The sequence below is a fragment of the Amblyomma mixtum genome, chromosome 8 (genome assembly GCF_055824585.1).
Source record: "Amblyomma mixtum isolate Tamu chromosome 8, ASM5582458v1, whole genome shotgun sequence".
In the NCBI taxonomy this organism is placed as follows: domain Eukaryota; kingdom Metazoa; phylum Arthropoda; class Arachnida; order Ixodida; family Ixodidae; genus Amblyomma; species Amblyomma mixtum.
Window position 1 is genome coordinate 41206181 of NC_143019.1, and position 24830 is coordinate 41231010.

Below are 24830 nucleotides of genomic sequence, written 5' to 3' on the forward strand. Positions count from 1 at the left end.
ACAGTATGAGCCATTAAAGGTTTTCGCCTTTAAAAGGAAAAAAAAAACTCAACGGAATAACACGCAATCTAAAAGCAATGATAAAGATAGTTTAGCACACTCACGGCGACTACAGCTAATGTATATTTGTTGTCTGATCTGCTGCAGAGGAAGCGAGTGAGCCGGAATTCGATTTACGCGACAGCGGCAGCGGAACTGTCGTAGTGCCTCCCATCGTTCGTCCGGTGCCCCCACAGATTGCCACTTCTGAGTCCACCGTTGTGCCTACAAGTACCAGTCAAGAAACTATGTCGTTCGACTACTCAACAGCAGGTACCTGCTCTTCGGAGCCGTCAGCTCCTGCGAAACGCCGGAGATTTGCGCATGTCTGTAGTTCTCTTTTTAGGCAGCGGTAAATCGATTCGAAATGTTGACAGTTAGAAACAGCGTCGTAGAATGAGACGCATTCTACGACGCTTCTTAGTGTTAGTCACTGCTAAAGGTCGTATCTATGTGGACAGAGGAGTGAATGCTGTAAGGAGCTTGATCTTGAAGCAGAGTAGACGTGTCACTTCCAGTTAATCCTAGAAGACAGCTACATGCGCATAGCTATCTCATAAAAGCTCTATGATTATCAGTAGGTAAACAAGCCCTGAAATTCTCTTAAAGGCCACTTTGCCAAATAAAAAATAACACAATGATTATTGCAGAACAAGCACCCTGATAAAAAGGTCCACATAATGGTACTTATGCTTCAACTTCGAATGCCCGGGTCTGCACTTGCGTGGTTTATTGCTGGATTTAGAGGAACTTGCAATAGCTGCAGGTTTTTTCTAACTGAAAATAGAATGCTAGTTGAACCATTTTCATTCATCTTTAAGGCTATACGTAGTACGCTGGCAGCGCTGACTCAATCGTATTTAGACAGAGTGAAACTGAAGAAGCATGCCCGTTTTCAAGTGTTAAAATGTCATTGCTTAAAAATCACGTATCCCTGCTTAAACCCAACGTACACTGCCAGCAGCCTCCCTTTTTTTCGGTTAAATTACCCCGTCGATATTGAAAACTAGTTACACTTTCCTTCATAAAAAGAAATCATATGTGCACTCACGATTTGCAGCCTTTGGGCAGAGGAGTTATTTTAGGACATTCTGATATACGCCTGCAAAGAGAGTCTGTCTGTACGCATTGTGAGACCCATCCAACAAACGACTATTGCAGCTGTGTGTTCGTCGTATGTGTCATCTTTCTGCCTGATAACATTAAGAAGCTCAATCACTTTCTCTTCCGGGCCTGAAGCGTGCCACTCAAGATTGCTCTTTGGACTCCGTAACTAACAACTGTCCAAATGTGTTCTGTTATGAAATTTAGGGAAAGAGCTTTCAAGTTTGATGCAACGTGCAGAACGCGACACTTTCACTAAGTTTATTTCATAACATGTCCCAAGAAGCATATTTTTTAAGCCAACTTTGTTGTGTTCTTCCATTCCCGGCAGCCCCTCCGACGATAGCGCCAGAAACGCCACCGCCTGTCATAACTCTGACGCAAACCCAAGAAACTACGACCCTCCCGACAACCACCCCGACGACGGCGACCCCCCTCACGACTCTCCCTAGCACAACTACTCCATCGACAACTACCCCCACGACTATTCGCAGTACAACTACTCGACTGACAACTACCACAAGTGGGACGACCCCCACTACCACAATTACTACTACGACGTCTACGCCGAGGACTATGACAATGACAACTACAAGTACAACTACCCGAAGAACGACTGCCAGTACCACAACTACCCGCACTACTACTACGCGGCCTACCACTACTGCAAAAGGCGCACCACCAACCACAGGTAAGGCCCAATTATTTATACTGGAGCCATGGCGATCAAACCAACGAAAAAAGCGCGCAGACAGTAAATGGGCAAAACGTTAACACTTCACATAGCTTCCACTTAGAACTGAGCACAAGGCTTCCTTATTTTGTATTGCGAAAGCAATACTACTTGCACTTTCACGGCTTTGCGTGCCGCGGCCGGTGACCACCATCGTGCCGCGGCGGTGACCACCATTGACCTTCATTTGACCTTGATTGAATTAGATTGGATTGGACTGGACTGGATTGGGTTAGATTAAATTAGATCAGATTAGATTACATTACATTGGATTGCATTGCATTGAATTGTATTCGAGTGGATTGGATTGCATCGGATTGCATTGGATTGGATTTCATTGGATTGTATTGAATTGGATTGATTTGGATTACATTGCATTGGAGTGGAATATATTGGATTGAATTGGATTGGAGTGGATTGCATTGTATTGGATTAGATTGCATTGAATTGATTTGGATTATATTGGATTTGATTGGATTGGATTGGATTGGATTGGATTGTATAACCGATGCACCACCCCAAGTCTAACCAAGCACCACCACCAGCTACACTACCAGCTGTACCATGGCGTAGGTACGGATATTGCTTTCGCAATTACCGGGCTTAACCAAGCTAAGCCACAGCGAATTTTTTTTTTGTGCGCGATGGGCCAGCCCAAGAGAGGGTCAACAAGAGTAGCTATGGAGGCAAAATTTGTACAGCATCGCTGTTAGAATAGGTAAGAGACAGCAACATACAAGAACACTCGCCTCAAAGGTGTTGTGTCCCACGAATATAGTCGAATGTCGCATTAAGGAAATAGTGCATATTGGTGCAGTCGAGAGTTGGACGAAACCTCGAGTGGTCGAGGAAAATCATAATAAAACATGGAAAGAATACCTATCAAAAGGAGAAAAAAGAAAGAAAAACCAAAAGACGTTCGGTTTCCCTACAGGAGCCGCCGTACTTACTAAGTTTTATTAGTGCATATTGATATAATGAACATAACAAGGAAGTAGGGATTCTCCTTGGAAGCTGCCACAGAATCCTATGCGTTGGTAATCTTGTTTTTAGGGAGTGAAACTTCCTTGCAACGGAACGTACCGAACCTCGACGAACCCCACTGGCCACTTTGCGCTGATTATATTAATTTGTAATGGTTTCCGACTCTTCCGTACTGGATCAATGTTGAAACTTTGTTCCCCTTTTCTGCAACCTTATTTGTATACAACGAGTTACTGTACATAAACTCTAGCTCTACACAGCTCATTGCGACGACTCTCTGCTTCCACGCTTCGATGTGCAGTTTATTTTCCGTTTTTGCAGCATTGTCACACGTTAAAACCATTTGGCAGTGCACATGGGTGTGCCTGACGGTATCGCGGTCCAGTTGCTTTCACAAGCCCGAGCGGCGGGAAACCCAAACATTCACCGAGTAGACCAGAGGGTTGCCATTATCAAAGAGTTTGGTCTGGGTTACCCATTCTCCACAAGCCAATGTTTTCCTCGTGAGGACTTTTATTCCCCGCATGCTCCTGTGTGCTGCAGCGAAGCGAAGAAAAGAGTTATTCCAGACGAAATCGCCACTGCTTACTACGGCCCAGAATGCTTCAGCGCCAAAAAAACGGAGGGAAATATTCTGGGTAGAGCTATCCGCCTCGACAGCGGCAATATTTTTCGGCTGGTTTTATCATGTCTCGTCTGAGAACTGTTATTGCCCGCTTGCTCATGTGTGCTGCAGAGCACTGAAGAAAATAGTTATTCCTTACGAAATCGCCACGCCGTAGAACGGCCCAGAATGCTTCAGCACCATAAAATAGAGCGAAATATTCTGGATAGAGCTACTTGCCTCAACAGCGGCAATATTTTTTGGCTGGTTTGATCGTGTCTGGTGATGCAATATTTCGCGTGCGTATCGCAGCAAAGTTTTGTGAGCAGGTTCGAAGAGCATCTCAACATCGCTCTCAGAGCCTCAATACTTTTCAAAAACTTAAGTAGCTGATGTTGAAGATTAACGTGCTATTTAAATCCAGATTTTTGGTCTTTACATCCGAAGCGATGCTAATTCGCAAGCACGGAACACTTTATACGACTCCTCCAACGTTTTTAAACGGTAAGACAACTTTTGGCCTATAGAGAGGCGTGGCAGATAGGCAGACTACTCAGCCTACACGATCATAAGAACCTAAACAAATTGCTGCTGAGTCCACGGTAGAGAGAAGGTGGTCAGATGGCTCTTGATGATCACAAAAGTGAACCCAGAAGAAGATATTTCCTCTTGTAGAAGCGTTGGCCCTTGAGGTTTTCCCTCCCTTGTTCTCTTTGTCACTATTAAACTGCTGCCTAGTGGTTTTGGGCAGCTTTGGAAGGCGGCTTACGTGTACCATCGAACGCTACGCATCTCTTTACAAAAAATCGAAAGCCTGCCTTGCTTGCTTTGAAGCCACTCGCTAACTTGTAAACGTCGTGCGTCTTGCAGTTGGAATGGTTATTCGTCGTGCTGTCGCCTAAACTAACACTAACGCTGTCGCAAATGAAGAATTTCGCTTCGTTTACAACTCCCTCACAACTTAGGTGTCCGAGTATATTCTATCGAAGGTTTCTCACGCTTACAACAGGTGACTGTGCGCCGTCAGCCTCTTGAATGTCTTATACCTCTGATGACACATTACGGCATTTTACGGAAGATCACGCGATGTCACGTGTGCAGTCTCATCTGTGACCGCAGAATTCCGACGCAGGCGAAAAGCCAAAATCGTTTTGCGGTTTCTAGATTGCGTGAGAAAAAATGTTTTCGCAATTGATAAATCTGGTCTTCGTCTCTCCACCGTTCTTAGATAAGAGAAAGTTAACATGTTTGCCCATTGAGTGACGATGATGGAGTCATGAAATTCCCCTCAGACAAAGAAAGATGCTGCCCTGACATCAATTGCAAGCGTAGAGTTTCGACCCCATTGCTGAGGCCGGTACCGCTGCGATAGTCATTACAGAATAAGCAATGCTTTTAATTTATTGCATTTGCTTTCTACCCGCGGACACAATACGCCCCCTGCGCCCATAGACAGCTTTGCAAGAAATGCGTCTAGGACACCAGCCAACCGGCATATTAAACCACTCTTCACCAGCCCCAAGCATGGCGGGTATTATGCGGTGCTGTCGCTAAGGTGTGTACTTTGGCAGGTGCCTTTGTTGGAAGACGCTGAGAATATTATATTAATAAATGGTAGCCAAGAAAGGAAGTCCACAATATAACACAGGGTGCCTACCTTATCCATCCTTGAAGACAGAACAAAACAAAGGTGAGAGGGGCAGTCGGTGTACTGGAGTCTCCGGATTAGTTTTAATCATTCGAGCTATTTAAATCAGCCTGAATCTTGCAGCACACTGGCATTTTTGTAAGCAATTCGCCTCCACGGAGATGTGGTCTCCACGGCCGGAACTCGTCTTTGCTGCCACTCCATAACAACTAAGGAAAAAATTTATTGGAGAGATTCAGCGCCATGATTTTGCCCCTCACATGTTTTCTCTTGAGGCATCCATATTCTGAGAACCTATATACTCATCACCACCTGTGGTACAGGAGTCATACTTTGGCCTGGTCGCGTGCAATGATATTTGTCCTGTCAGGTGCGGTTTGCACGGACTTGCTTGCCTTCAGTGTTTCGGTTCCGTTCCATAAATGGCCATACTCTCACAAGTTAGTGACTGCAGTCCGGAGAGCAGGAAGACAGCGAAAATGGCTTCTAAACAAAACTCTTTATTCTGGCTGACTTGAGCCCGGAAAGAACATAATGAGTCGGCGGTGGCGTAGCAACGAGCTTGCTCGGCGGTCGTGGAACCGAAAGCCCGCCGCTCTCGGCCATACTCATTTTAAAGCTGATAGCGAACTTTCGAGATAAAGATTGGAAAGTTACTAGAACGTTCTGGAACAACGAAGAATTGGCTCCGCCTGGATGTGACCAATCGAGATAAATCTGGGCACGTCTTGCATCACAAACAAAGCGATAAAGCGGCGCTCCGGCAGCTTTGAACAGCGAACAAATAAACACTACAAACATTCGCGGCAGTATGGCTGCCGCGCCGTGCCAGAGCCACCTAGTCTCGGTGGCTCTGGCCGTGCGCACTGAAGCAATGCAATCTCAACACCCCCCGCGTGCTTGACGCAGGCCCTGTCAAAGAGCTCCTCTGCACCGTGGGGCATTCTGCTGTGGCAGAATCAATGTACCCACCAGACAAGTACTGCGATTACCTCTTCTACACCGAAGTGGTCGTCTCGGGACAGACACTACAGGCCAGCACAGTGGAGGCCAGCTGGCAGACGTTTCAACAACGAGCGAGGAGCTACAGCAAAGTTAAGCCCGGGGTCGCCTTCGACTACGGGTAAGTGACGCGATTTGTGACGACGTGGGCTTGAGATGTTTAAGGCTCACTGACATGGTGGAGAAAACACAGACTGAACGAAGTAGGAAACAAAATTTGGCACCCGCTAAGATGGTTTGATGAGATGAACTGTGTGAGCAGAATGCTCTTTTAGGACGATGCTTTTCCCTTTTGCGGCATTGAAGTGCTTGAAAAGTGCACCAATTAATTTCGCTTTACTTGTGCTGGGTTTCTTCGCTAGTTAATGACTGGATGTTTTGCATTTGCCGCATATACACTCCGCTTTACTTTGCCGGTCTTTGTGGCTTTATAAACATTTTTTTCATGCTCTTACACTTGCTGCAGTACACACCTCGCCTTTCTCAACCCGCCCTGTTGGATCAGCCAATCATACGCGCACGGTGACGTGATCGCTGAATTGCGTTTGCTTAGGAGTCGCTTCGCAACGGGGCTTCGCAACATCTGCCCCATATCACCTCTTCCGGGACCTAACGGAAGCTGTCTTTCGAGGCAGAAATGAGAGGAGGAGGGGGGGGGGAGTTTGGATGGAAGAGGGTCGCAAGCCACACTTGGACCCGCAAGGAGCTGCATTCCGCTCGTGAGCCGCAGTTTGGCCACCCCTGCTCTAAGTAAAAACGGACGAAAACTGGATGAAGCGTTAGTGCTTTTACTGACGAACTCGCCTGCCATAGCTATGAGTCGTATTCGAGAATAAAGTTACAGGCTATTAACCGGTATTTTGGCTGCAAATTATTCCTCAAGGTGGAACTGTTAGTCCCAAACGAGCAGCATGGTGCTCGAAAGAGGAATACGGCTTAAAAAAGACAATGCTCGCTGCCTGTGGTGGAAATAAAATCTGTCTCGGCGGCTAAAAGCGAGGCGGGCTATCCTTTACAACACCGCTACAACAATCTCAGCTCACTGAATAACTTTGTTACTCTATATGCAATTAAGAGGTAAGTGTAGCCTAGACGAGGTTTACCTAGCATGAAGAGGTAAGTGTAGCCCAGACGAGGTTTATATAGCATGAAGAGGTAAGTGTAGCCGAGACGAGGTTAGTCAAGCATGAAGAGGTAAGTGTAGCCAAAACGAGGTTTATCTAGCATGAAGAGGTAAGTGTAGCCAAATCTAGCATGAAGAGGTAAGTGTAGCCAAATCTAGCATAAAGAGGTAAGTGTAGCCCAGACGAGGTATATCTAGCATGAAGACGTAAGTGTTGCCAAATCTAGCATGAAGAGGCAAGTGTAGCCAAATCTAGCATAAAGAGGTAAGTGTAGCCCAGACGAGGTATATCTAGCATGAAGAGGTAAGTGTAGCCCAGACGAAGTTTATCTAGCATGAACAGGTAAGTGTAGCCCAGACGAGGTTTATCTACCCTATCGCCATTATTAGTTCACTTTGTGGCTGTTTTATATTCAGGCGCTTCAAAAGCAGTTTTTCACATGCCTTTGAGAATCGTGAGAACGCTCACCCGATTCCACCGGGCGCCGCATCGGTATTTTGTCTTTTCCTCACCGCTACCATTGTTATACGGTCTTGTGTTGTCGCCGAGCGATGTAAAGTGAACGGTGTCACGGTGACGATATCCCGTTTGCCACTTCATAGCACCAGTTCGCTGACAGGGTATAAAACCATATATTTAAAGCAAATAAAGGAAGTTGGATATATTTTTTGACGCGTCCTTTAGAACCTCACTCCAATGACTTCTTATCATCATCTCTTCAGACGCACTACGCCGCAGAACCTGCAAGCTGCCAGTGGAAGCCTGGCCGCGCTGGAGCAGAACAACATCAGGCACTTCGCCATACTGAACGCCTTCGTCAGAGATGCGAGGCAAGAGTATCCAAATCTACTACAGGTTGTTTATGTGAGTATTGCTTTGGTGTGCGTGCAGCAGTCTCGAAGCACTTTCAAAAACATTGGATTGGCGATGTCGCCGGAGTCCAGCATGCTTTTTCCCAACGCGTTAAACAAGGGTTAAACATGGACGCTATGCATTCACAAGCTCTCTTCGTTACATTAAAAATGCTGTATCTTGGCTGTATCTTACCAGTACTCACCTATGGGACTGAAACGTGGAGGCGTACGAGAAGGGTTCAGCTTAAGTTAAAGGCAACGTAGCGAGCTATGGAAAGAAAAATGATAAGTTGACATAATGACATTTTTTTTTGCGCAGCATCCTCATATCGTCCTCTAGCGATCACAGCCATTCGTTTGATGCTACCTCTTCTGAAAAAGTCGCAACTGCTGCGGACACGTTTTTCGGACATGTTTCGGTGTCGCGACCTCGGCGACATAGCTTAGAAATTCTTTCGCATTAAAACATGGCAACTATAACGAAGCAAGCTAATCAGGAAAGAGACTGGGCTTCTTAATTTCATTCGCCTTACACAAGTTTCCCAGTTCCCGTAGCTGCCTAACATTGGCCTCGTTCACATATCGTAGCCGGCCGAGGTCGCATTCCTCGTTAAAAGGCGACCATGGTGATATTTTTCAATTCTTCTTAACAAGACCTTCGTCTCTTGGAGGTGGCACACTTTTGTGTCCCATGCCTTGCAGTAAAGGGTCATCATACAATGCATCGTGAGAAATTGATGCTGGCAATTTACAGTACATATACATCTCCTGGCACCTCGCTGCTGCTAACAGTTTTACTACAGTAACTTGTTCACAAGCGCAAAAGTGTTTCTCGTATTGTGACAGCTCTTTGAATTTACTGTCGGGTACTGGAAGTGGAATGAAGGGGTGTATTCCAGAGGTTGTGTGGCTTGCAGAACTGCCATGAGGAAAACAGTGCGAATTACTCATTGTCTTCTACGCCATGGTTTTCAGCGCTCAGTTTGTTTACTCAAGCCCAAGGGTCTCATTTTATCACGGCTGAGTGTCTTCAATATCAAATACACTGTAATGAAAGCTACGAGGGGTTCTTCATCTGTCTCAATGAATACTTAGCTTTGGCCGCGGCTTAAATGTCGACAGTTCATGAGAGAGTGCCTATACTTAGTTGCAATGGAACGTTTTGTACGTAAGACGTTAATGCACACTGACAACTAACTGAAGTTGACCCATATAAAATGATTCCTGCTGATAACACGTAAACAGCCTACTTGCGAAATACGGCACCTGCCGGTGATTTCCAAAACGCTACTTAGATGTCTTCCAGTGTTTTTTTTGGCGCTTATCTCTCCGGATGCGTCTACAGTCCGCCACATTGTTTTTTGATTACTGACCCCTAACAGTAGCGAAGTTAGAATTAAGTGACTGGAAAACAAACACCTTTCTTCTGAATCTAAATTTATCAGTAAACCAACAAAAAAAAATTGGTGGTGGTGTAGCATTGCTAAGCACGAAATACTAGGACCATTTTTTTTTACCTACACTGGGTACACTATCATGATACACTTGCTACACTAGTGTAGCCAGTGTAGGTAAAAAAAATGGCCCTACTGAGAGAAAGCAGGTTTTTGGAGGAAGACACCAACGCCACATACCTGAAAAAAGGATTGAGGTGTCCACTGACCAAGGGAACCAGTTGTGGGCCTTTCCCTTCGGGAAAACCAACGGACTCTAATCAACGCCAACGCCAATGAACCCAATGAACGTCAGCAGTCCACTTGTTTTCTTTTGTCTGCTTTTTGTGGACAGGAAATGGCGCAGTAACTGTCGCATCTTGGTGGACACCTGAACTGCGCCGTAAGGGAAGGGATGAAGGAGGGAGTGTAAGAAGAAAGGAAGGAAGAGAAAACTGAAAATTGGTTTTTGCGGAAAGGAAATTGCGCAGTAGCTGCCTCACAACTCGCTGGACACCTAAACTGCGCCGTAAGGGAAGGGATGAAGGAGGGAGTGTAAGGAGAAAGGAAGGAAGAGAAAACTGAAAATTGGTTTTTGCGGAAAGGAAATCGCGCAGTAGCTGCCTCACAACTCGCTGGACACCTAAACCGCGCAGTAAGGGAAGAGATAAAGGAGGGAATGAGAAAACATATGCCACGTGGATACCACACCACCACCGCTCCTCCTCTTGAAGGTCAAATTGCGGCGTTGATGACTTTGTCTCGGCTGGGCTAGTACAGCTTTAGCTTTAAAAATGTTTTTCCTCGCTAATTATTATGTATCGGAGCACAAAACGAGCTAATTTTTCTATAAAAAATCATGAAGTTCTGAGCTGGCTCTTCACTGATGGTCGACAGAATACTAAAAATGGAATTAGCGTTCGTCATTGGTATGGACAACGATCTCTGCAACTAACGGTGTCCGAGCAATGCTGTTGTGCAGAATGTTATCGTATGCGAACGCGCGATGTTTTCTTTCTTGCAGGCAATGAAAGCGCTTCAAGGTAATGACCAAACGCGAAAGACAGTTTTGGCAGCCGGCCTACACGATTACAGCGTCAAGAATGGACTGAACCTTCTCAGGGCTCTCATCACTCTGCTGTCCGTGTAAGTCGAACGCATGTGGTATGCTGGTTACGCGTTTGCGAAGGGTGTGCATTTCTGCAGCACTTTCACCCAAGTTCTCGGTTAGCGCATGGGGTTTTCTATGAATGCAAGGAGATATGTTGTGGATGACCTTGTATTGTTTTTTCCTTCTTTTCTTTACCCCAGGCCATTCGCGGACATCGTGATTGCGATCTCCTCCTCGGGCAGGCTGCAGAGTGGGGCCGACTGCATCGCAGTGCCCCCCGTCTCTTTCAAATCGCGGAACCCCAGGTTCCCAAGTGTGGTGAGCTTGGCAGCATTCCTTCTGCACGTTGACAGCACATTGCCGCTTGGCCTGTTTCCTGAATGTGTAGTTTAGTGCCCCGATTTACAGCGATCGTTATCTACAGTGGCTGATAGCCGCATGCAGTAACATGCTCTAGCTGAAAACAAGGCCGAGGAAAACAAAAATGACAACACCGGGTAGGCGCATTGTTAGCTTCCCGCCTTCTGTTCTCGTCCTCGTTGCTTTGTATCATATGTTCCTAACATCCTGAACGGATTTAGCGGAAAGCAAGGCACTTGCGTCAACCTTGGCAGGTGCTCAAACAAGCGTGTTCGGTACTCATTGAGTTCACTGAATCTTAAGTATACCGAAACAATACCTCGCAGTTCTCAGCAATGCCATCAGAAGAAGGCGGCGAGAGTTTTCGTGAAAGTCCCGCTGGCGCGAAGCTGTAGAATAATTTTTGCGAAGCTTCACTAGAGCCAAATCCCCGAGTTCCCCTTGGCGTTGAAGACTTACGTATTTATCCGACATTGCATGTGCCGCAACTGCCTTTAAAACTAACTTCCTTCGCAGCTCGTAGCACGTGGTGCCGCTGTTAGCGAATTTTACCTCTTTGTGTGGAAGCCTTCGCTTCCATGGGTCAGTCAGTGCTTGACAGAATACTCGTACTTTTCCCTCTTTGTTCTAATCTTTTGTAGCTTTGAATTGATTAATGTTTGAATATATTTTGTCAATTGTTTGGCTTGCGTAGTTGACTATGATTCCTTATCTGCATCCAGGCGCCGAGCGCATCCTTTAAAAAAACGCAACTACGTTAATATTGCCTCAGAAGGATAACAACAAGACTTCTAGAAAGAAAAACGACTTCCAGATATTTAGACCCCATCTCTACAAGCATCCCGGCATATCCTTATAGAAACAGGCAGCTTTAGAATCTGCCAGCATGGTAGTACCACTTAACTTCCAAGTAAACTTATGAGCAAAGCATAGACAGAGGGGTTGAGAGTTCAATACGAGAGTGGAAACTAGAAGATGATAGCGACAGTGGAAGAGGCGCCTTTTTTTGTTTGCTTTGTTAAGTACTCGCTCACCCCACAGCGAAATAATGCGAGCCTCCTCTTGCGACATGTAACTCGCTATCCCCTAGCGAAGGCAACATCTGCGGAGCTCTCACTGAAAAAAAAAAGCGTATACGCGCGGAACAGTGAGAGAACAGGAGGAGTGCTGGGAAGTTTGTATCCCTTCTTAATGGCTTCAGCCGCCTGGAACAACGAGACCAAATGAGACCGCACAGCAGGAGCGCCTACTAGCAAAAGAAAAGGACTTTTACTTTAATGCACCGAAAGCACTTCGTGAACACTGTTTTGAAGTGAATGGCCGTATAAACTTGCTGCTGAGATCCGCGCATAAAACCGTTGTAGACGCACCGTAGTTTACTTACCGTATTTTGCCTGTTATCATCTTTAGGCTTTTTCTGTCTTACAAATACGGAGTTTACAGTGGAACGTAACGACTTTTTCATTACAATGAAGCAATCTCTAATACACGGCAACTTAACTGGTCTTAAGTGCTTGCTTAAGCTTGCGGCCAGCTAAAGGCTTTGCATGTTTCTGCATTGCCTGCGCTAGAACAGCTATTGGAATTCTTTCCAGTTTTTCACCGTGATAGCAAGCACGTTAAAATAATGTTGCGCAAAAATCAGCTCTACAGAACTGCGTTGTTTGCAAGCATGCTGAGCGAAATGATTCAATGCAGAGGGACCTGACGGTGGTGGCTAGGACGGGAACCCAGTACAATAGCTCGCTCGCAATAGCCGGCCTCTCCTACCAGCTGGGAGCGATCGTCTACCAGCTCAACAGTGACGCACCCGACGTAGCGTCCATACCGTACGCCCAGTGCGTGCAGAGTAACATCACGAGCATGGACGTGGTAAGCGGCACACATAAAAGAAAAATTCAGGGGGCACTTGACTGTCTAAAGTGCGCAGAGGCGAAAGCGTTTTCCGCACCACTTTGACTGCCTCTGTGGCACTGGTGGCGTCACCACTGGATGACGTCACACATAATGAATGACTGATCACTAAGTAATGAAAAATTACAAATTAATGACTAATTACTGATTAATGACCTAAAAAATTCAGGGGGCACTTTGGCTCTCTAAAGTGCTGCAAGGCGAAAGATTTTCCTTGCGCACTGTTTGGCATTGATTTGCTTATTTCTTTTTTGTTTTTCCCTTCATTATTTTTAAGTTGTAATTTCTTTTCATTTTCATTTTTTCCTACTTTTTGTATTCTTTAAATTTTTATTTATCCTTTCTTTGTTTTTGTTGAGTTTTTAATTTTTATTTGTTTTTGTTTTTGTTCCTTAAACTTTTTTTTCCTTTTTCTTTTTATATTTCCTTAAGCTTATCGCCACGGTGTCTGAGTGGTTATGGCGCTCGGCTGCTGACCGGAAAGGCGCGGGTTAGATCCCGGCCGCAGTGGTCGAATTTCGATGGAGGCGAAATTCTTGCCTACGCACTGTGATTGCCGCATCAGCAGTACACGTCATTTCTCGGTGTTAGCCCACTAGCCCTCAGGTACACTTCTTTTCGGCGATGTCAGCCCACGTTAAAGAACCCCAGGTGGTCAAAATTTCGGGAGCCCTTCACTACGGCGTCCCTTATAGCCTGCGTGGCTTTGGGACGTTAAATCCCCATAATCCATAATCTAATTCCTGCTAATGAATGTCCCACGCCCGAGCTTGTATGAACATCTCTATGCAGGGTTCAACACTTGCATATTTGTTATAGATCTCATTGACGAATTGCTCTTGAAAACTTGTTCATCTAGGAATTCCTATGATATTCTCTGTTTAGGGAATGCTTTAGACCCGTCTACAAGTTTTGTGCACATCGCTATCGTATCGGCTGCCTGTGGGCAACACCAAGGTTATCAATGGTACATGTCCACCGAGCCTCTGCTGAGCGGTCCTGTGCATGTGCTCTACTTAGATATCTGAAAATGCGGCCTCAACTGAGAGATGCCAGTTGATTAGCTAGGAAGAGAAATTACGCCATCGATGGCTTGTTCGGAACGTAGATGCGTAGATCATTCGTTTGCGGCCATTTTGTTCCAGATTTGTCGGAATGGACAACCTCGGCCCGTGGAGCCAGTGGAAACTGTCGACGTTTTTGTTGGGAAAGTTAAGAGCACCCATGCCGTCGGCGGCTATGTGTCGCCGAATGACAGGAGGAACGTCTTCTTATCGGAATACGGCCTCGGATTCAGCAGTCTGGTCAGTGCAGTGAAAAATGGGTTCGCTATTATCACTGCGAAATCAGTTACTGCGAGCCTCCCTCTACCGTCAAGGAAGGCATATTCATAACAATGTGTGGCGCTTTGCCTATTTATGTTATAAATTTTACATTTTTCTTAAATTAACTTTTTAAACTTATTAAAAATTCAGTTGATTGAAATTGAGCATTTAATTTTATATATTCACTTTATTTTAAACTTAATCTTAAATTATCATAATATGAATACTACTATCGTTATATTTTGGCAGAAATTGCAAGTTAGAAACGGATTTGCGCTCATGATAAAATTTATACCTGTGTTGAATTTTTAAACTTGATACTTGTTTTTGTTAAATTGAATTTGAAATATTGCAGAAATTGCAAAATAAGTAACTATACAGATATGAATTGTTACATTTCTAGAATTATTTTCGCACGAAGCAAATGTACAGGTCACCACGTTCGTTTCTGCCTTTTGCACTGTGATTGCAGCATCAGCAGTACAAGGCGTTTCTCGGCGTTAGCCCACTAACTAGTCCTCAGGTAGACTGCTTCTAGGCTATGTCTGCTTCATAAGTATCCCAGAAATTTCCCAATCTGCGTCAGTCACGTACCGCCAGTCCACACTTCATCCCGTTTTTCAATTCCATAAGCATTCTGCGTTTACATTGACCAAATAACGCCTTTAACAAATCTTTTTTTACCAGCCACAATACAAGGAAAGAATCAGCTTCCCGAATATGTTACCATCAAACGTGATTGGATTATATTTAAAGAGCGCCTAAAAATTGGAGGGAACACTTGAGCTCTGCCTTAAAGGGATAACGCGATAGTGTATAGGGTTAATTCACTTATATGCAGAATGCCATTCTCTACTTTACATTCACAGATCCCTCGGAGTCATACCACTCCTGGTGCAGTGGTGCAGCGGTTAAGCGAAGCGTTACTGCCCTGCGATGGCAGGTGCTCCCAGCGGTAGGCATTGGGCGGCTTAGGCTGACCTTCCCGACCGACCAATCATTAATTAACCAACCGCCTGCCACGGTGGGCAGTTTGCTCACAATCGGGTGGCCAGGTTGTGATGGCGCCGCAGGGTCACGTGACAAAGACGGCCCTCCTGCCTCCTGGGTTGCTCTCTGGAGACCACCTGCCAGATATATGCCCGTGATGATGATGATGATCACTGTTCCCGACTATTCGAAAGTTATAGGAATTCCCGCGTTCCCCTTTCCGAGCTGAGGTCTTCCAGTGATACTAGAGAACCGAAGAGTACAAGTTGGAAGTAAACCTCCGGGGCGGCTTATTTTCGATCGCATGTTGTGTTTGCACTGATTCCTGCGCTTGCTAAAATTTACTTCAGAGCGCCTGCTCTCAGGTGCTCCATGTCTGGCTCAAGAAGTATTGTACAACCCAGGCATATCGGCAAATGTCAGTTCTACAAAGGGTTACAGTGAAACCACCCATTTGCCATATTGGGCAGATTACCTCTGCTGCTTGGGTGCGCTCATTGCAAAGAGTCCCGGATTAACCCCGTGTACCGTTGCATGTTTCGCTCACGTAGCTCGTTGATTTGGCCTCCGATGGAATCCAGTTCCGAAGCCGCACAGCGTGGCTGCTGTTCGACGTGCACCTGCACAGTGCCAGCTGCACCCCCGACCTGCTGCAGAGCCTCTGCGAGGCCTACAAGCACGCCGGGCCCGACATTTTTCAGTGCTGAGCAGCCTCCTACGGTGCTGCCCCGCTCACGTCCTGCTGCTCGTCAGAGGGGCATAACACCGTGGCGCAGTTGGGCAGGGTTGCTATGACTGTATCGTCGATAAAAAAGAAGTCCATAGAGATTTCTCTCTGCGTGCTAGAGTACCTCTGTGTCTACAGGTGTTTTCACAACGGTAACAGTACATAACTTTCTCTGAGTAAGATTGACGACGTCGCAAAAAAACTTTGCGATCCCTGCGGCGACCCGCATTGGAGCAATTCGAAAGTGAACGAACACGTATTATATCGGCGTCCATGGCTGTTTTGACGTCCATGTACTCTATCGACGTACATCGCTATTTTGACAGCTAAGTGCAATTTTTCGTGTTTTTTCGCGTTTAATTTAATAAACCTCGTCAACCACATTTTTCCCACGGTAACATTTTATCGCATACTATCTGTCACAGACTTTCACACATTTATGTTGAGGGAACGATGTAATCGCGCGGACATTTTTTGCTGATGCGACAGAGCCATATAATGCTCCCGCCTAAATAAACTTACGTCATGAAAATCGAAAATTGACTTTTTGGGAAAGGAAATGGCGCAGTATCCGTGTCACATCTCGGTGGACACCTGAGCCGCGATGTAAGGGAAGGGATAGAGGTGTCCGGAATAATTTCAACGACGTGGGGATCTTTAACATGCACTGACGTCGCAAAGCACAAAGGCGCCTTTTTGAGCTTGGCCTCCATCGAAACGCTCCCGCCGTGGTCGGCTTCGAACCCGGGTACTCTGTCTCGGTAGCGGAGCGCCCTAACCACTGAGCCATCGCGGCATGCCTTGTTTGGTTTCGAAATAGACTTCAGTGCCACTTTACGTCGTGCTCATTATTCAATATCAAACCAGCGTTGCAAGCTGTATGGTGTGTGTATATATATATATATATATATATATATATATATATATATATATATATGTATATTTAGCCGCCGCGGTGGCTACGTGGCTATGGTGCTCGGCTGCTGGCCCGAAAGACGCGGGTTCGATCCCGGCCGCGGCGGTTGAATTTCTTTGGAGGAGAAATGCGAGGCCCGTGTACTGTGCGACGTCAGTGCACGTTAAAGAACCCCAGGTGGTCGAAATTTCCGGAGCCCTCCACTACGGCGTCTCTTATAGCCTCAGTCGCTTTGGGACGTTAAACCCCATAAACCAAACCAAACCATATATATATATATATATATATATATATATATATATATATATATATATATATATATATATATATATATAACACTTTTCCCACTTCGAGTTATTGATCCATTCGCTCTCGCCCTACCATAAGCTTTCCGTCCCGGTTAGCTCAGTTGGTAGAGCGACTGCCCCGGTGAAGCGGTGGTACCGGGTTCGAACCCCGGACCAGGGCGAATTTTTATTTACGATGTTTCTGAGAAAGCTGTATAGCTTTCCTTTGTAGCCGTATGGCTGCGCTTGGGTGGATGCCAATGAGTAATTACCCCCTTTTTACAAGTAAATGTCGTGTGCATAATAATTCTTGCTGCTGCTTTTTTTTTCTGGCACACTTGCCATTAAGACATAATTTAGCTCCGCTGTATATTATAGGGAACCACGTAAGGCATTTGCGTGTAGGAGCTGGAGAAGGCTCCTGCCCTCCTAAGAGTCCGTCAACCTCTTGAAGGCCTTTCCTGCCCCTCATCTTTCTTTCCTCCTCCATTGTCTCCGTCAGTCCCACTTCCTGTAAAATCCGTGTGCTTGAAGCCCTTGTCCCTGCACAAGTCCACAGCAGGTGGCGAACATTCTCTTTTGCCATTCGTGTGGAACACCTCGGGCAGGTGGTGGGCTCTGCGTCGTCTTGAAAGCCCCATCGGTACGTGACCGACGGGATAAGGGAACCCCCCCCCCAGCCCTTAAGCGTCTGAGGTGGTGGTGGTGAAAACTTTTAATTACTGAAATAGGGTTTGGGAGCCCCGCTGGGCCCCGCTACATGGTCGGCGTCCCTAGTCCGGGACACCGCATGACGAGGCCCCGTCTCTCGCCCGTTTCACCAGAGCCCTTTGGGACTCAAGCGAGGAGCAATTGAGGAGGGCAGTCTCCCATGCCTCTCTGGAAGGGGTAGGGGAAGGGGGGAGGTGGGGATATTGAGTGCATGCCCACACCATGTGGAAGATATCACAGGTCTCCCCACAGTGTGGGCATCGCCCATCCGTGTTAGGATCGTAATGTTTTATTATTGCAGGACAGAGTAGAGTACTTGTCTGCAGGCGCCTTAAAGTTCGCTCCTCCGTCTTACTCAGCCCTTTTGCAGGGGCCGGGAAAAGGCGGTGGTTGTCGCTATAATGTGTTAATATTTCCCTGAATCGCAGCAGCGGCTGGTTAGTCTCCGAGTCAGAAGAGCTGGGATGAGGAGCCCGGTGAGTAAGCGCTCGGGCAGCCGCGTCAGCGGCCTCATTACCTCGTAAGCCCTGGTGGCCAGGAGCCCAAAGAGACACCGCCCTCTAATACCGATAAGTTATTAGGGAGGGAGAAAGTGCATGGGGAATGAGGACCCGTGTACTTTTCCTTAAAGTCAATGCTGGCGTAGATTAATGGATCCTTTTTTTTCAAGGCGAAAGCCTTTAATGCCTGATACTGTCGTGACCAGGACGTGTTAGCAAATGTGTCCGCGTTTCGGATGCATGCCTTATATGGACATATGCCAATCAAAAGCCAATGGACAAACAATCGGGGGCAATCGAAAGACTTCGGAACACGATATCAACGGATTTCACGATTATATCATTGTAGTTAATGACTAAATGACTAATTGGTAATTAGTAGTAGTTAAGAAGTGGCATGTGGGACTGTGCACTGCGCCTGTACCCTAACTAGCACTAATTAATCAGTGTACTAGTTGAGGTCACGTGAACTATCATAATAATACATTAACTAAAATCACGAAATGTGCAAGTCATGCTTAACTATCATTAGCCGTCATTAATAGTTAGACGTTTCAATACATTGTGTCGAATATTCTAGTGAGTTCCATCACTTGGCAGGTGAGTGACAAGACTTGATGGAAGCATTAGAACAATAGTAAAGACCAATTAGCCTAATTAACCTTTCTAGTACATAAATAAATAAAACCGGATAGGAAATTGGTCCAGTCGGGGAATCGAACCAGGGTCTCCGGAGAGCGAGACGAGCCCGCTAACCACTCCGCCATGCCAGCGCGATCGTTTGGTAAGAACAAAGGCGCGTCTAGTGAGTGCGGTCTTGTTGTTCACTCCCATCATTTTCCCTTCCCTTACGGTGAGGTTCAGGTGTCCACCGATATATGCGAGAGAGACACATTTCCTGTCCTCAAAAAATAATTTACCGTCGAGTAAGGCGTAGAGCATGGCGCTGGTAGAGCCGAATGGGCGATGGCGTTCTGTAGACTCCCTGGTAGCGTTGCAAGACGCTGTCGCGTAGGCTCACATCCTCTGGGGTTGAGCGGGAAATCCGCCCCCTCGAACCTTACTGCCAGCTCCCTCCGAAGACGGATGGAACCGACTCCTCAGAAGGCCAGACAAGAGCATCCAACTGGCACTCATTTCGTGGGCCCAGGAAGTCGCCCCCACCTGGGGGCCACACCAAGCCCACCTGCCCTAAATCCCGCCAATCTATGGCAATAAAGTTGTTTCTCTCTCTCTCCACTCTCAGAGGCGAAGCTTAACATCTTAACCACACATCAGTGACACAAGCAGCAACACTGAGCTTAAGCCTTTCGCCTCACGGCACTTTAGGTCAACAAAGTGCCCCCTGAATTTTTATGCGAAGCATATTACTAGAGCTACACTACAGCCCGTCGAGCGCGGCGGTGGAGCTACCATTGACCTTTAGCGTGACCACGTGACACCACGTGACAACATGACGTCACAACAGAGGAGAGATAGGCTGCCGGCTCGCGCGGTCGGCCGCGGCGGTGGAGGCTCCACATCAGAGGCGCGGCGGCTGACCACGTGACAACATGACGTCACAGCAGAGGAGAGATGGGCTGCCGGCTCGCGCGGTCGGCCGCGGCGGTGGAGGCTCCACATCAGAGGCGCTGCAGCTGACCACGTGACGCTACAGCAGCGGTATAAAGCTGAGCTTGCCTCGCTCTCCGGGCACTTACGAGGCGGCCAGGTGTTGGGATGCCGCCTAGAAGCAGGGCTGATTTGAACGAGAAGCGAAAGCTTCAGCGTGCCACAGAGACCGATGAAGAGCGGGATGAACGTCTGGCTAAGCGGCGTGCTCAATATGCGGCTCGGCGACAACGTTCTACAACAACTGAAGAACAAAGCGAGGAACTTTACCAAGCTTAGTCATCAATATGCTTCGCATCTGACTAGGCTTAACCTTAGCTAAGCCTCAGCCATTTCTTTTTAAACACTGCCTGTCTCGAGACAACTAAGCGAGCGGTAAGTGAAAAAGAAGTGGGACGCGCGCCGAGTGGTTTCAGCCAGTCCAGCCTTCTCGTGCATCGGAGACGTAGCTAGGCATCGCCCTTCCGTTGCTCGCAGCCCAGACAAAAGGAAAGCCCTTGACGCCCGCCCTTCACGTGGAAGTCCCTTCGTGGTCGTTCCTTCTGCGCAGCCTCTTCGTCTCTTCTCCTGGCCAGGTGAGCAGTGCGTCTGAATGTGTCCTGTATGTCCATTCGTAATCCCCAATTCGTTCTCGATGAGATAGCAAGACGTCTTCTGTGTTAGGCATCGCTTAAGCCGACCGCTGGTATCTCAGAAACGCGTGTGCGATATTTCTGCATTGTTTACGTGTATCTAGGATATACCCCGGTGGCTTTTTTTATTGCCCTCTTAAGTTTTTGGTTATGCTCGTTTCATCCGACAGCAGATAGGTGATATCAGAAACCTGCTGTGAGATAAGGAATAAGAGTGCTGCAGTGTGATAAAAAAAGATAGTTCTTCTGGCTTTGTGAACTTCTGACGCCCCAATTGCGAGTTCCCGAAGTGCACTGTGATACTCAAAGCGTTTTGCCAGCCAGTCGGCAAGCTCGATGCATTACGCTTGTGTTAGCTATAATCCACGTCTACTTGCAACATCACTATCATAATTTTTAACAGGCTCAACTACAAGGGGAATATTCTATGCAGTGCGCAGACAGGTGTGAATTGAAAGTGTTTTTCAAAGTTTGTTTTCTTCTTTTTAGACCGGTTGCTGAGGATTTTCCTGCCTGGATCTCTTCGCACTGACCTCTGCTACGACGCGGTTCCCTACGTATCATACTGACTCGTGAAAGACCTGGAGAAAGTCCGCCATGGTCGACTACGGTATCACCGATCAAGGGCTGACGACCCCTCGTGGTGTGTTCCACAATATGATTTGTACTGCATTACGTATAAACTCGCTGGATCTAACGTAACTGCCCAGGCGGAGGAACCGATTCTTAATTTATGTTTTCTGTTCGCCTTCGCCCTCAGAAAGCCAGTTCCCCTCCGGGACCAGCCTCACCTCAACAAAGAGCAGTACTGTGACAGTTGGAAAGAGTGGGGTAAGCATAGTAGAACTTGTGAGCGGGCCAGCACAACCGTACTTCAAAATATGCAGATGCATACTTGTATCATCGTCGTCAGGCAACATGGTGATGGCCCAAGAGAGATGTATTTTTCATTTGTTTCCAATGAATTATGCAAGGCGTCGGTTCTACTCGTTCGACGCGTCTAAGCGTACATGCTCTTCGGGATTTTAACCAGGGTGTCGCTATTTCGTATTCGTTTCCTAAGCCATACTGCTTGTTTTACCTGTTGTAATAATTACAAATATTTCATTTCAGGCCATTGACGTTAAAGTGATGCGCATACACAATCGAACAATCAGCTTCTCATTATTGTTGAAGAATAGCAGCGCTTTTGCGCGCTGTTACGACATACGCACTGACTGTTTTTCTTGATTTCTGCAGTTCGAGGCACCCGAAGAGAGTGAGTCTCATGTAAGCATACCATTATCGCACTTATTTATTTATTTATTTAAGATACCCTCAGGGCCATTACGGCATTACAGAGGGGAGTGGTTACAAAAAAAATGAAATTTAACAAACAGGAGTTAATTAAACTGGCAAAGTACAAACATGACTACTACACATACATTGTTAGCTAAGGCGTTCAGGGAAAGAAAAAAAAACAATAACAGTATAAAATACATCCTAGTTAAACAATGTTAGCTATGACATTCTTGAATAAATGATGATCGGTGATGGTGGCCGTCGAAGAAGGAAGGTCATTCCACTCATTCGATTTGCGTGGTACGAATGACTGAAAAAAAGTTTTTGTTCTGCAGAAAGGGATGCCAACCTTATGAATGTGATCTAGTCTTGATGATACGTACTGAGGGGGTGAGATAAGTTCGGTATGAAACTGCGGGTGATAGAATAACTTGTGAAAAAGGGAAAGGCGAAAAATTTTGCGACGTGATGATAAGGATGGTAAGTTAAGGCTAGATTTCATGGCACTGATGCTTGCTGTTCTGGTATAGTTAGAAAGAATGAAGCGAGTAGAGTTATTCTGAACCATTTCCAAAGCTTGTGTTAGGTTTGTTAGGCCGGGATCCCAAATTGACGCGGCGTATTCGAGTTTGGGCCGTATTAGAGTTTTGTAAAGGAGTAATTTTAAAGAGGATGGTGCTTTAGAAAAATTGCTACGTAAGTAGCCAAGCATTCGATTAGCATTGGATATTATATGCGCGATGTGAACGGCCCACGTTAGATCAGAGGTGATGTGAAGGCCAAGATACTTGTAAGTTGTTACCGGATCTAAAGGTGCGTTATTAAGAGAATACACAGGAAGTTCATTAGCATTTCTTGACACACGCATAAATTTACACTTGTTAACGTTTAATTCCATTAACCATAACTTACACCATGCAGAAACAGCGTTAAGGTCTGATTGTAGTCTGGTTACATCGTCATCACAAGTTATTTCGGTGAAAATTACACAGTCATCAGCAAAAAGGTGAATGTGGGAGGAAACGCAGGAAGGTAAGTCGTTAATATAAATGAGAAATAAAAGGGGCCCAAGCACAGAGCCTTGAGGTACACACGAGTGAACTGGACAGTGCTCCGAGGTTACGTCATTAACTGAGACAAACTGTGAGCGGTTAGTCAGGAAAACCTCAAGCCAGTACAGAATTTTGGTATCAAGGTTTAGTTGATGCAATTTATAGATTAATAAACTATGACACACCTTATCAAATGCTTTGGAAAAATCTAAAAATATTAAGTCAGCTGCTGAAGAGTGATCAAGTATTAGGTGCAGTTTATGCGTGAAGGAGACTAGTTGGGTTTCACATGAATATGTTTTGCGAAAGCCGTGCTGAAATTGTGAAAAAAATGAGTTCGCTTCTAAAAAGTTGGCAATCTGAGAAAAGAGGATATGTTCAAAAATTTTGCATGGTATTCTGGTTAAGGAAATGGGTCGATAGTTAAGTGGACAATGTTTCGTGCCTGATTTGTGGAGTGGAATCACCTTCCCAACTTTCCATTCAGCAGGCAGTGAACCTTTGTCAAGTGATTGCTGAAAAATCTTTGAAAGTATAACGGAACAATATGAGTTAGTGTTTTTCAGAAACTTTGGATTAATTAGGTCACAGCCAGGAGCAGATGAAAGTTTCAGTGATGTGATTACTTTTTCTACGCCGACTGGTTCAATGGTTAAAGGGTACATTACAGCAAAGTCGTAAGAGTGTGTAGTTGGATGAGTGGCATGGGTGGGTTTCGAAAAGTTGCGTGTAAAAACCTCATTAAAGATGGATGCAGAATCGGTAGGTGAGATGGCATTTTCAGCGTCATCAACAAGGGTTATTATGTCGTCATTCTTTGGGTTAATGGTGCGCCAAAACTTTTTCGTGTCAGTAGATAGCGTAGATGGCAATGTGATTTTTAAAAAGTTATCTCTTGCAGCCCTAAGGGCTGTGATGTAGTCGTTAGATGCACGTTTGTAAGCTGCCCATTTTGCAGTGTTAGCAGACGTTTTAGCTGATCTATATAAGCGTTTTTTTTTTGTTAGATAAGCGCTTTATGTGAGTGTTATACCAGGGAGCGTGACCGTCGGAGGAGACAGTGTACGTAGGGATAAACTTTTCTGTTAATTCAGTAGTTTTATCCATAAACATATCCCAGTTCGCTTGCACACTGCGGTCGTCGAAATCTGTGAGGAAGGTATCAAGAAATGTGCAGAGCTCTTTGTTAATGGAATCAAAATTTGCTTTCTTGTAGTCGCGAATGATCTTTGTTTTCTTTCTGATTTTTGGCCGTGAAATGTTGATGTTGAAATTAATCAGTGAATGCTCGCTCAGGGGAGGTAAATAACAAATGTTCGAAATAAATTCGGGCCGAGTAGTTAGCAGTAGGTCAAGAGTACTAGCAACGTGTGGTGAGGTTCTGGTAGGCTGTGTTATTAGCTGACTGAAAGTGAATAATGCACACAAGTCAAGAAAATCTTTTGCTAACGCGGAAAAAGGGCGTATGATAATGGGTTCGTTATTCCATGCAATGTTTGGAATATTGAAATCGCCAAGCAAAAACAATAGTTGGAGTCCACGCAGCACTAATTTTACGGTTTATAATACTGTAAGGTGTTTGTGGTTGAGTCGTTTCAAGGCTACACACGGGCTATGAGAGGCGCTGTAGATATATGGCTGCGTATTAATTTCTACTTTGGGATTGATTGTCTTTAAAGTACCCTGGTGTTGTACAGAACAGGAATGTATTAGCATTTCGTCTGCATAAAAATACGGTTTCCGCGGCCGAGATTTGATTACGCCCCCTAAGACTATGGCCGAACGCCATAGGCAGCACACTATTAGACAGGTTGTACTACTCTCGAGCGTGCTGCAGCACGCGTAGCAAAGTTGACTGCTATCCACTACATTCGATCCCTAGAGCGCT

At 45.9% G+C, this 24830-nt stretch overlaps 1 protein-coding gene across 1 annotated transcript; it reads left to right on the plus strand.

Annotated features, from left to right (window-relative positions):
* The first annotated feature begins 287 nt into the window (after window positions 1-287).
* On the plus strand, window positions 288-15932 carry LOC149332237 (uncharacterized). The gene is made up of 9 exons (XM_089557489.1): window positions 288-312; window positions 1475-1834; window positions 6022-6235; window positions 7961-8102; window positions 10550-10671; window positions 10837-10954; window positions 12695-12868; window positions 14056-14214; window positions 15777-15932. The coding sequence occupies exons 1-9, from the start codon at window positions 288-290 to the stop codon at window positions 15930-15932; spliced, it is 1470 nt and encodes a 489-aa protein (XP_089413615.1).
* The last annotated feature ends 8898 nt before the right edge of the window (window positions 15933-24830 follow it).